Here is a 13,343-nt window from a genome sequence, read left to right as displayed (position 1 = left end):
TCCCCCAGAAAATATTTATTGAATAAATTTTGTTAAGACACTGGTTGGATATCTCAAAGCCTTCAAAATTATTTCAAAATTCTGTATAAGCAAGATTTACGTTTGCTTTGCTAACAGATCACAAGCCCCTGTTGGATGTGTTCGTTCAGCGGGAAGCTAAGAACATTCTTAATGCTTTCCTTTTTCTGAGGGAGGAGTCTGTGAAATCACTTATTATTCTCATTATTCCTTGGCACTCAGCAATAACGTCCTCCTCCCCACTTTTAGAGCTCAACGTTTCATCATTCTTTAACTTCTACTACATGAAGTTTCTCTCTCAAGTTCCTCAAAGGGTGGGACCAGGTCTCAGTTTTCCCCCATTCTTTCATGTTCTAGGCACATGACAGGTGCTCTGTAGACCCTTGTTAATTGAGCAAATGAACAAAAATTAAGCAAATACAACCCTACTTGAAAAAAATAGAATGTTATGGAGTTTGGCAGTATCACCTTATTTGCATAAAGTGAGGTATCTTTATAATAGCCGGGAATACTTTCTGTGTCCTCAAGAGTACCAGACAGGAAATGCTCACGAAGTGGGCAGGGAGACCTTGTTTATTACATATAACCTGGGCCTGGATTTCACAGAGGATGCAGAAAACTCAGCATGGGTCTCCTTATTCAGCAATGCTAGTTGAAAACCTCAGTGCTGAAGGCCTTCCTTCTCCAGGAAGACATCATAAGTTAGTCCTGTCTAGTCTACCACTGTGTTCGTTTTCTATTGCTGCATAACAAATCACCACGAACTTAGTGGCTTCAAATAATACACGTTTACTCTGACAGCTTTTGTGGGGCAGGAGTCCAGGCATGGCCCAGCTGGGTCCTCTGCTCAGGGTCTCAGGAGGCTGAGATCAAGGTGTTGGCTAGGCTGTATCTCACCTGGCAGCCTGACTGGGGAAGAACCTTCCCCTAAGCTCCCTCATGTTGTTGGCAGAATGCGTTGCCTTGTAGCTATCGAGTTTATGAAGCTTACTTCTTCAAGACCAGCAATGGAGGGAGGGTCTCTACTTCACTGAGTCTCTAGACCCTTTTTTAAAGGGCCTGCTTGATTAGGTGAGGCCCACCCAAAGTAATCTCTCTTTTGATTAAAATCAGCTGTTTAGGGATCTCGATTACTTCTGCAAAGTCCTTTCACTCTTGCCATAGTCTGTGGGTGAGAAGCAAGTCACAGTTCCTGCCCACACAAGGGGAGGGGATTACACAAGGGCATCTTAGGACCGAGGGTCGTCTTAGGATTCTGCCTACCACAACTACAGGGTTACAGTCTTCTCCTTCCCTGACCCACCAGTGAGGTTAGTTACTCCTGCCCTGTGCCCTCAGAGCAGCCTCTCTCCACCTCTCCAACCACGTGTTCAACTGCACATGATTGTAATTACTCGTTTAAGTGACTGTTTCCCAACTAGACTGTAAGCTCCAGGAGTACAGGACCTACATCTGATTTTTCCAGTCTTATCTTTTGTGCCTATCACATGGTAGACTCTCAAAATATGTGCTAAATATCAATGGTGTGGAAGGTGCTTTTAAAGTCACTGTAACGATTTAGTTTGGTTGGTTACATGAATCCTTATACACAATATATCTAGCACCTACATTGCTGGGCACTCAGTAAAAGTTTGATGAATGAATTAATGAAGGAACACATAATGACTGAAGCTCTGAACCCTGAGTAGGACAAGTAAAGACATTGGCTCCTCACTATAAAATGGCTCTTTGACTTTTTCTGCACATATGCATCCTGCCCTTCTTTAAAAGCCGAGCTTAGACTCTTCTACATGAAGCCTTTCCTCACCTAATTTAATCTCAACAATTTTCATTTTTCTGAATTCCTATAGCGTTTATAATCAAACGTCAAAACACAAGCACTTTATGTTACATTATCTGTTTTCTACCTCATCTTTTCAGCTAGCTGTAAGCTCTTTTTTTTTTTTTTTTTTTTTTTGCGGTACGCGGGTCTCTCACTGTTGTGGCCTCTCCCGTTGCGGAGCACAGGCTCCGGAGGCGCAGGCTCAGCGGCCATGGCTCACGGGCCCACCGGCTCCGCGGCATGTGGGATCTTCCCAGACCGGGGCACGAACCCGTGTCCCCTGCATCGGCAGGCGGATTCTCAACCACTGCGCCACCAGGGAAGCCCTGTAAGCTCTTTGAAAGCATGGAGTATGCTTTCCATTTCTTTACGTTTTCCACAGAACCGAGCATCTAACATCTTACATCAAAAACTTAATCAATATGCACTGATCTAAAATTAAAAAAATAATTATGGCTAATCTGATTTAATTCTTGTCCTACACATCTTGTAACTTTCTCTTTTTGGATGCAATTGGCCTTTTCAGTCCTGTGTCTTCTTTCCACAGTATCCATCACTAAATGTGATCTAGCCACAGAGCCAGGAATGTGGTTTGCATCTTTCCTGGATGTGCTTAAATACTCCATGGGTCTTTCTCTCCAGGAAGGTCAGGTCTCTGGATAATTCATTTATGTGTTTCTTCAGCGTATTCCCTGCAGGTAAGCATATTCCTAAGTCAGTAAGTGTTTAAGGGGAAATGCTGTTCTAAGCAAGACAGTGACTGGTGTAGAAGGTTTAGAAACTGACCACCTCATAATACAAAAAAAAAGGGAGAGGTACGGGAGAGTTAGAAATGTACCTCCCATTTAGCAAAATATAATTCTTAAAGATTCTCTTTTGCTTCCCCTGTAAGTGTCTCTAACAACTAAAACGGTGTCCAGACATATGATAAATATTTGCTGAATGAATGAATGGGGAGTAAATCCCTATTAGGCTGTGCTCTTCCCCCTCTTTCTTTAGGGACACAGAGACAGTGAAACTCAGTGACCTTCCAGCCTCTGATTCCAGCTTTTCCTGAGGCCCATCTGAACTCCCACCCTTATCCTCTGAGGGACATTTGTAGGCCCTTATACTAAATTTCAGGGTTTGCTTCAGTTTGCTCTACTTAGTTTTGTTGCATATCAAACATTTTTTAAAAATGAAAACTAAAAAGAGCCTTGGCCGATAAAAAATGAAAACTAGATGTGTGCCCCAGCCCAGGACTCTAAAACAACAGATTGCTAAAGAGAGATGGGAGATTCTCAGAGGTGAACACGGCCACCTGGGACACAGGGATCCTAGAGATAAAGGAAATGGAGAGGCAGCGGGACCCCCCCAGGGAATTCTCTCAGGGGGCCAGACACGCACAAATGATAGAAGACGTGGCTCCTGACCAAGAAGGAATCCACAGGCTGGGCAGAGATCAAAGGCAGAGTACAGGGAAAGCTGAAGCCCAGAGTGGGCTGAGGCCGCACAAAACGCCAAGGACAACACAAAGAGCTCTTAGTGTCAGAGGAAGAGCAGGGAGGGTCGCTGCTCGGTGCAGACGGCGTCACATCAGCAGATGTCCAAAAGCAGAACTCCTCAGCTTCTACTTTGTTCCCGAGTTACACAGGGAATGAAGACGCAGACTGAGGATGGTGAGGAAGCTGATAGCTGCTCTAAAGAAATTCCAGTTATTTAATCCAGATTCATTAAGTCCCAGGAGCTGAAAGATTTTGTGAGTATGATCCCTAAAACCTTGTCAATAACTGAAGATAAAGTTTAGCAAAAAAATAACATGGAGATAAAGAGGAAGAGGAATCAGAGATAAAGAAGCCCTTGGTGGGGCTTCCCTGGTGGCGCAGTGGTTGAGAGTCTGCCTGCTGATGCAGGGGACACGGGTTCGTGCCCTAGTCCGGGAAGATCCCACATGCCGTGGAGCGGCTGGGCCCGTGAGCCATGGCCGCTGAGCCTGTGTGTCCAGAGTCTGTGCTCCGCAACGGGAGAGGCCACAACAGTGAGAGGCCCGCGTACCGCTAAAAAAAAAAAAAAAAAAAAGAAGTCCCTGGTGTTTCTAGCCAGAGTGGCTGGGAGGCTGGTGGCACCAGTGGCTGCTGCAGGAAATGGAGGAGATGGAGAGGTCATCCATCCGCTCCCATAGCTTTGTACAAATAAGTCTCAAAGGATGCTTCTGGCCATGTTGTCTCTGCAAGGCATAAATCTGAGATCCCCATCAACATCTCAGCAGCTGGGCAAGAGGAGGCTGGGAGTGGGAGAGGCGGGGTCTCCCATCAGCACACGGGCCACCAGGGGATTCTGCAACATGGCCTTGACTTTCTAGCTGCTTAAAAGCCTAAATATACTGGAAATGTTTCCTCTGTGACCTCAAACAAATTTCTATAAAGGTAAATGAATATCAAAACAAATACAAAAATAGCCAGAAATTTAACAAATGTCTGAGAAATCTGGAATTTGGACTCCCTGGCAGAGTCCTGTGCTCTTCCTCGCGGTGCTTGTGCCCCCCAGGGACCTGGCCCTGTGGGCCTCAGCCTCGAGCACATTTTAGCTGAAGGAAACCGGGCCTGCAACTCCGTCCATTCCCTTAGCCATTGCCCTGGGCCCAGGTGCCTTCTCTGATCCCACAGGGGCCCCTTGAATGGTCTAGAATTCTTCTCTGGCTCCGGCTGGGGCACCTTGACAGAGAGGTGGGTGGGAAGCAGATTGTCCCTGCTGGCGGGACTGGAGATTTGGTGGCGCCTAGCTTTCCTGAGGTGATTTGTGAAACTACAAATAAAGGACTGCTGAGGTCATTTGCTAAAGTCAAATGGAGACAGACTCTTTTTTTTTTTTGATACCTTGTTTTTATTTCCTTTTGCTATATACCAGGACGTGGTATTGCTGCAGCGTATGGTCCTATATTTAATATTTTGAGCAACCTCTACAGTTTTTCCATAGCGGCTAAACTATTTATATCTCCACCAACAGTGCACAAGGGGTCCCTTTTTTTCCATCCTCTCACCAATGCTTATCTCTTGAGACAGACTCTTAAACAACTAGATTTTCTCTGCCTGGGGAAAGAAGCAGGTGAATCCTTGCTCCCCAGGGCTTTCATTTTAACTCTGGAGAAATCTGTGTCATCTGCTGAAGCTCCCACTGAGCTGTTTTCAGGCCCCAAGCAGGGACTCTTCGGATAACCGCTCACTCTGGATTCTGCTCCTTGGATCTCCGTAGCAACCTGGGTACCAGCTGGAAGACCTGAAATCCAGCAGGGCCCTGCTTACCAGGTCTGAGGGAAAGCACTGAACAGGTGACAAACAGGAAGTCTCCTTTTGCAGAGGACTTTTTTTTTTTCTTTCAAGATGAGTTCTGAGGAATAAAAAAATGTGTTTAGTTGACCATGAAGTTAGCTTTAAAAATCAGATTCTTTTGCTCAATTCCAGGACGATGATTAACAAATTGGCTCTCGGTTATGTTTTTAAGTCAAATGTTCACGTGTTAAATTTAGCAATTCAAGGACCAGCAATTCACTTTCATTTTGTTCAGGCAAACTGTCACACCCCTGAATTAGCTGTTTTCTAAACTACATTGTGATCGTTTTCTTATCAATCTTCATACTTGTTCTTTTAACTGTGAAAAAGAAATGGAGAATTGAAATCCAAGGTTGATACCAAGCTTCCCAATCTGCATACGCTAGTGCCCTCTTAAACAAAGGCTGACTCAAGGTCCTTGTCCTAAAAAACCCTACATGTGATTGGGGCTGATAAGACAAGCCAGAGTAAAACAACAGGGACAATACCAGTTCAGCTGAAAATATGCTCTACGGTGTGTGGGCTGGAAGCCATTCCCAGAAGATGGAAATGGCTTATGCTTAAGTTCTTAGGACTTTGAACAAATGTGTTCAAATTAATTCTTCTTTCCTCCAGAATTCAAGTGTTTCAGTAGATTGGTTGTTCTGACGTGCCATCTCCCATGAACAAAAGGGATTCCTGTTTCTCTTTTGGCTGTCTTTCAGCCACCTGGCTTTCAATAAGATACTCTGTGCTTTTTATAACGTGTGAAACTACAACACCTGTCTAGACCTCAAATGATTCCTCTGGGCCCAGTTTGCAAAATCTCGGGCCAGTGTTTGATTGGTTATCATTATTGCTCTTGCTTCAGAAACTATTTCCCAATCATTTAAGCACCCAAGGTGGGGTTTCTGCACTTCAGCTGCACTCCATGCTTCTGTTCACCAAGAACCCATTTGGGGAGATAAAACCATAGAATCTTAGGTTCTTTTGCTCCCTGTGAACTTGAAAAAGGCTCACCTGTTACGTTTAGCCAATTGGTCCTCCAGTTCAACTCTTAGGACTGAAACCCCCATGTCAAGGGTGAATCAGGGGGATGTTTCCACTTCTATTGGAGGCCGGTGTTAGGCTGGGATGTGGGGAGAGGAGGGGGAGGAGGGTCCACATGTCCAGGTGATGGATCCAGGCTGCAGAAGCCCTTATTCATAGTATCTCTTTTTGCTTGACCCATAGCTGGCCATCAGGCAGTTCTCAATAACCTGAACCCTTTCTCCCTCACCCAGTTCCTGGGTGTCTCTTGAGTCATATTCAGGAATGAGGAAGTAAAAGGGGCTGTGAAATGAGGCTCATTGTCATGTGGTTCTCTTTTCCTAATTTGGTCTGGCAGGCCTGGGCACAGGGGCCTGGGAAACATATATTTCTTGGCAAGGGTAGAAGGGAAATCTAGTGCCTTCTATTTTCCCATTCGGTGTCTGAACTGACATTCTGGATGAAAATCTCCAGAGGACAAGAGCTGAGCTGTGACTACCCTTTCTTTTTTCCTTTTTTTCCTTTTCTCTTCTTATCTGTCCTAGTTAGGGCACATATGTGATTTCTAGGCTTGGAAAATGCATCTTTGCGATAAGGGTGATGCAGAAGACAAGCAAAAACATTCACTCCAAAAAACTGTACTTTTGTGGCAAATATTCATTTTCCCACCAATAGGGATATGCCAAAAAAGTCTGTATTTTTTCCAAACTTTCTATTTTTAGCTCTCTTTTTCTTCTGGTGGCAGAAAACATAATCTCATTCAGTTCCAGGCATACTCAAACACTTCAAGTTTAAACCTACTCAAATTTCCCTACTCTGAAATTTCCAAACTTTTCTAGGCATCTGTCATTCCCTCCTTTTTGAAACTAGCTACTTCTGGGTTACTTGGCCTTCAGAGTCTCTCTTATCGGTACCCATCCAACTGGTCTCTCTCCCTTTTTTATCTTTTCAGGGGTGGGGAGAGTGGTAGCAGGGGAGAGGGTTTGGAAGGGGGAGGACGGTGGAGAGCAGAGGAGACCACCGCTGCAAACATTCTCCATCCCTCCACCCTATCTTTCAGTGTTACTTAGGACCATTGCTTTTGAATTTAAAAGCCAAAAATTTGTTGTCTTTCTTCTCTGGCTCCACCATGACAATTCTCCTCTGAGACAAATGGCAGCCTCCTATTTCTCCACAAGAATCTGGGGGAAGGTCACAAAATGAAAGGGAGGGTGAGGGACATATCCTCCATTAACACTTCACACTATTACATCATCATCATCGCAGTTGTTATTGCGGAGAAGCTCTTCTTTAAAGCTCCACCCCTTCTACTATTGACTCTCAACCGTGGATGCCCCATTGTTGAGCAAAGGGCTCAGGGCCACACCGCCGGCTCATTCTCACTCAGTCCAGGCTGGAACTCAGGGCACAGGGCTCACAGGTCCTCGCTCTCCCAGCAACCTGAGGCAAGGTGTGCTTGGATGGGCAGATGTGGGACGCTGTCCCCTATTGTCCCTCCCTTCCCTTCTCTTTCCTTTCTTCTTTCTCTTTTATGCTCCCTCCCTCCTTCCTTCCCTTCTCTCTTTTTGAAATATAATTTACAAGTAGTCAAATGCACACATGCTAAGTGTATAGCTAAGTGAATGATTACCTGTGTGTGTCATCACCACCAGAGTGCTGCTTCCTTTTCATGGGAGATCATGAGTGTAGTCGTGCAACTGGGACAAATACAGCCTGAATTTGTGCACAAAATGGTCTGACTTTGGGTGTCAGATGTTTATAGGGGTTTGTGGCTTTTGAATTCCTCAGTTCCTTCCACCCCAGCTCAGATTGCTGGGTCAGAAAGGCTCCAGCAAGGAAACTTCCCAACCCAGAGGCCCTGCAGGGTCCTCTCGACCTGCTGGGGAAGGAACTTGTCACCGACTGACCTCTGCAAAGCCCCAGATGGGAGAATCAGTGGGTCTATTCTAGACTCATCAGTCATGTGAATGTCTTGCCCAGGATGAGGAACTACGTCTTCTGGGAGCATCTCAGCGTCACCCTGCTTGTGGTGTGGGCTGAGCTGTGGGTGAGGCCCACACAGCTGCACTCCCTGGTCAAGTACTAGCACAGAGCCACGAAGCAGCATCAGGACTAGGCTATCAGCTGAGAATAGATCTGAGGTTTTTTGATTTCATCCATGACCTTTGATAAGTTTTCTCTACTGCTTTTAGATGTTCCCACAATTAACAGGATCTTGGGTCCCCTCATAAGGGAACAGACCAATTCCTCCAGGGACTTTACTCTGAAAGATGCTCACGGTCAGCTCTGGAAAAGTTGACATTGGTACAACCTTTCTGGAGAGCACCTTGGGATACACTTGTGATACACTTTTATTCGGCATTCCACTTCAAGAAATGTGTTCTCCCGCCTCCAGCTCACCCTCTTCGGCCGCGGGGCCGTCGGGGGAGCGGTCAGCCCGCCGAGGCCGGCCAGGGGTGCTGGGGGAGCCCGGGCTGCCCACCGGGAACGTGGGGGACGACTCCTTGGCGCCAGGGAAGGGCTCCCCGAGCTCCCGGGTGGGGCTTTCCTGGAGGATCAGAACAGCACGAGTCTCCCATGGCTTCCCGTCCCGCCGCAGACCCCCACTCCGCCACGCAGAGCCCACCCAGGGCGGCTGCCCACCTGGTCGAAGAGGTAGACGGTGACGTCGTCGAAGAAGGACACGGCTTTCTTCTTGCGCTCCAGGTCCTCGCAGAAGGCCTCAGACAGCAGGCTGGGCATCTTAAGCAGGCTGCGCAGGTTGCGCGCACTCTGGCTCTCCGCCACCACCACTGGCACAGGCGGCGCCTCCTCCTCGCTCTCCTCGCTCGGCTCCTGGATGCTGTAGCAGCGGAGCTCCTCGTCCGACTCGTCACTGTCTTCGCTGTCGTCCTCTTCCTCCTCCGGCCGCCCCTCTGGAGCCGCGGGGACTGCCGGCAGGGCCAGGCAGAGTGGGGTTCTGGGGGCACCTGGACCCCCTGTCCGTTCCTGCAGGCCCGACCCTGACAGCAGTCCCAGGGTCTCCTGGAGCTCGGGGCGGTGGCCTTCTGAGCTGGGCCGGACCGGAGTCAGCAGGAAAATCTTAGAGTGCCCGGGGCTGGGCATGGGTGGCGCCTGGGCTGGGTCTTGGGGCCAGGGAGGCTCCAGCCTGGGGCCCCCGGGGCCGACGCTTGGCTCTGGGGAAGAGCCCTCAAACAGTGGCAGTGGCGGCACCTCCCTGGGGCCAGAGCCCTGTGCCTCCCCAAGCATCCCCGACTCAGGGGAGGGCAGTGCAGACGGCAGCCTGGGGCTCTTCAGGCTCTCCACATCGGGCTCTGGCCCAGGGACTGGGACACCTCCTTGCTTCTCCTTGGGGCCCAAGGGGGGCTCTGGCTCCGTGTCCAGGTCTGAGAAGTAGGCAGAGTCGCGGTAAGGATTCTTCTCGCTGAGGCCACCCAGGGAGGCGGAGAGACGAGTCTCTGGCCCGGGGCTCTCACCCTCTGAGGCCAGCTCCTCCAAGGCCTCAGGCTCACAGGGCTCATGGGCCTCCTTGAGTACAAACTCAGGGGACTCATAGTTCTCTGTGTCATAGCCGCTGTCCAGGGCTCGGGGCTGCCCGCCAGGGGTGCCAACAGCTAATGGGCTGAAGACCTCAGAGCCGCCATCACTGGCTGAGGATGGGATGTCCAGGGAGTCCAAGGAGTCGGGGGTCCCCACCTGCTTCTGTAGGGAGCGGAAGGCTGGTGTCACATCTGGTTTCTCAGCCTGCGGGCCGTCGCTGGACAAGTCAGTGAAGACACCAGAAGTGGCCTCAGTCGTGTCTTCGTCTTCACTGCCTGGTGCCTCCAGCTCAGGGGAGCTGCTGCCACTGTCGCTGTCCAGGGCCTGGACTGGCTCAGTGGCAGGCTGTGGGCTGCCAGTGGGCGTGGGTGAAGCAGGCAGGGTGGGCGGGGTGCTGGCCTCCTCGGCAGGAAGCAGGGCTCCCTCTTGGGATGGGGATGGGATGGAGGGAAGGGGCAGCTGGAGTCCAGCAGAGCCCTCGGCCTCCTCTGCAAGCCTGGGCTCTGCCTGGGGGCTGTCACCACCACTTCTGGCTGCCTCTGTCCACGGGGATGTGACCAGGCACGGGGCAGGTGTCAGGCCCTCAGCAGGATACAGATGGGGGAGGCCAAGGCAGCGGCCCATCTCCTTACCAGAGGAGGCCCCCTTTGGCCCAAGGAGAGGCTCTCTGAGGTCCTCTGGGATCAGAGGATGGCCCAGCTCAGGGACGGTCTGTAGGGCCTGCTTCACACCAGGGCAGCAGTCCGTGTAACCTGAGAGGCCCGGGACCCAGAATTCTGGTGCTCGGTTGCTGCTGTTGTTGTTTGCAGATACATTGGAGCTCCAGTGTCTGTGCTGGGCAGCCCTGGGCATCCCAGCCTCTCCCAGCTCTTCCCCACCTGGGGATGGTTGGGCCCTGGAGCTCGCGGAGGGGGATGTGCCCAGCGGGTCCTCAAAGAAGGGCGGGCAGAATGCCCCCACGCCCCAGTCAATATCCTCTGCTCTGGGCTCCGCCAGCATCGGGGTCTCCGGGGAGGGTGAGCGTGAGGTGCAAGGCAGGTCACGGGCATGGCTCCTGCATAGGTGGTAGTCGCAGTGGCCCCAGGGGCCATCAGCGGGCGGCGCGTGGCCCAGCAGTGGCTCCATGACCAGCGAGGCGGCCGTGCTGCCGTCAGAGTCGTCATCATGGTCGCTGCCGTCGGGGCGCAGGGTGGCAGCGAGGGTGCTGGGGGCACAGCCGGCACAGTCGGGGTCGTGGCCTGCGGCAGGCGCGGGGTCTTCCAGGCGGATGAAGTACTCGCTGCCCACCGAGGGGCTGTGAGCGCTGAGCACCGGCACCACGCCTGGGGGAGCACCGTCAGGGACGCAGAGCTCCTGCAGACGCGCGTCTCGGCCCGGGCTCAGTGCGCCCTCAGGTGGCGGGAAGGCATCGGAGCCGCGGCCGGCTTCCCACTTGTACTCGAAGTTGAGGCCACGGCTCGTCTCAGTCACCGTCAGCACGTCATCACCATCCGTGTGGAAGCTGTCGCCAGCAAACTGCTCCAGCAGTGGGAAGGATGAGGTGGCCGCAAGCTCGCCCATGCCCCCCAGTGCCATGCCTGCCGCCCCCAGCCCGGGGCCCACACTGCCCCCCACAGGCCGCAGTGAGCGCCAGCGCCGCTCAAACTCCTCCTCTGCCTCGGTGGCACCCTTGGCACACAGGTAGGACAGCAGCAGGTGCACCTCCTCGGCCGTCGGCCGCTGCTCAGGCTGAAGCCAGCAGAACTGCATCACCTCATACCTGCGAGAAGGGATGCCCTAGGGCTCAGTCCCTGCCCCCCCCCACGGGTGGTAGTGCCTGGCCAGGACCCCAACCCCCAGGGAGTGAGCCAGTCCGCCCTCAGCATGAGGGTCTGAGTTCCGCCCCTTCTCACACTCAGAATCCCGAGGGCAGTTACGGGCATCTCCTGAAGTGGGCGCGGTGGTGTGGGAGACAGCAGTGGACTAGGGCACTGTTCCCTCAGCTCATCCCTGCCAGGGCTGCAGGCAAGTTTGTGTTTTGGATAAAGCGGCCATTCCAGTGTAGGCACAGGGTGGGGCCCAGAGGTCACTGCTGGCCGGGGGGAGCCACTTAACGCTCTGGGGACTCGAAGCACCCCCCTTTGTGTTGTCCTTCCTGCTGGGGACACCCCCAGCCCCGCCTGGCCTCACAGGGTCCTCACCAGCGGTCAGAGAGGGTCAGCTGCAGCTGGGGCTTGGGCAGCTTGAGCTGCTGCTCCCGGACCGCATAGGCCAGCACCTGCCAGTCGGAGTGGTGCGGATAGGGCTGCGCTCCCAGCTCGAAGAGCTCCCAGATGGTCACGCCCAGGGACCTGTGGGGGTGACAGCCATCAGAGGGCAGGCACGGCTGGCCAACGCACGGCTCCAAAGGGTCTCGAAGACTTGGGTGCCAAGGGCAGCTCCTGTCATCACACCAGCAGCCAGAAGACGGCGCCTTCCTTCAGTAAATGGGCAGCGTGTGCCCCCTGGCCGGGTCCGAGCCCACGCCCAGGTGCTTGGACAAATAAACGCCAGACTGGCCTCCCACAAACCCAAAAAAAAAAAAAAAAAAAAAAAAAAAGAAATGTGTTCTGCTGAAATATGCAAATGTGCAAATACACCCTTCCCCCGCAGCACATATACACATCGCAGCAATGTTTATAATGAGTATAATAGGTAAGAATTTTTTTTAAAGCTACGCCACCACCAACAGGGAGGTGTTTAGGTAAATTATGATATATGTGCACGGGAATAGAATGAGGTCGATCTACATGTGCTGCTATTGAAAGATGGCCAAGCTACTACAAATAAAGCAACACAAACAAAACAAAAACCTACAGAAGAGTTTCATACCTTTTTGATAAATTAATAAGAATAGGATATTAGCACATGTATTGGAAAAAGGGTGAGACTGTAGGATTAACACTGGTTATCTCTGGGATATGGGAGAAATGCTAGGGGACTTTTATTGATAGCTTTTACATGTTGGGATTGTTGTAATTTCACAATGAGCTTGTATTACTTTTGAAATATGAAAAACTGTGTTTTTTGTTCTTTTAAGAAAAAGGAAGAAGTCTTAATACTGGTGAGAGGACAGAATTTTTCCCATGACTGCTTCCAGAAACTCCAGGTTAGTCTATCTACAGAACGGGTCCCAAGGGGAGGGAAATAGTAAAACTGGGGTGGAGTGTGCAATGAAAGTCTCTGCTGGGCCCAGAGACTCTCCTTCACTCAGGGAGCTGGTGGGTGTAGGAAGCAGCCAGTGACCCCCATGATCCCGGCTTCCTGGTGTTCACACCCCTGTGCAATCCTCTCTCCCTGAATGTGTGCTGGACCTACTGGCTTGCTTCTAGTGAACAGAACACAGCAAATAAAATAAGCCAGTAATAACTAAAATAAAAAGGAGGAATAAAAAAATTTTAAAAAACTGAAAAAACATGAAAAGAAAAAAAAAGAATACCACAAAAGTGATGGGATGTCCTGTCCAAGATTAGGTGACAGAGGCTGTGTTTCCGTCTTGCTAGCACTGTCTCATCCTCTCTCACTCACCCACTCTGATGAAGTCGGCTGCCATGTTGTGAGCTACATGACTGAGAGACCAGTGTGGCCAAAAGGACAGCCTCTGGGCAACAGCCCGTGAGAAACTGAGG

At 51.0% G+C, this 13,343-nt stretch overlaps 1 protein-coding gene across 1 annotated transcript; it reads right to left on the bottom strand.

The window, feature by feature from the left end:
- Window positions 1-7,706: 7,706 nt before the first annotated feature.
- LOC109552924 (serine/threonine-protein kinase LMTK1-like) lies at window positions 7,707-12,123 on the bottom strand. Its single transcript, XM_033853593.2, has 4 exons — window positions 12,071-12,123; window positions 11,877-12,026; window positions 8,800-11,455; window positions 7,707-8,704 (listed from the first exon to the last, which is right to left on the bottom strand). Exons 1-4 carry the CDS (start codon window positions 12,121-12,123, stop codon window positions 8,525-8,527), a joined length of 3,039 nt encoding a protein of 1,012 aa, XP_033709484.2. The 3' UTR covers window positions 7,707-8,524.
- Window positions 12,124-13,343: the final 1,220 nt, after the last annotated feature.

The sequence above is a fragment of the Tursiops truncatus genome, chromosome 1 (assembly GCF_011762595.2).
Source record: "Tursiops truncatus isolate mTurTru1 chromosome 1, mTurTru1.mat.Y, whole genome shotgun sequence".
In the NCBI taxonomy this organism is placed as follows: domain Eukaryota; kingdom Metazoa; phylum Chordata; class Mammalia; order Artiodactyla; family Delphinidae; genus Tursiops; species Tursiops truncatus.
This window is presented reverse-complemented; position numbering and strand designations above follow the sequence as displayed.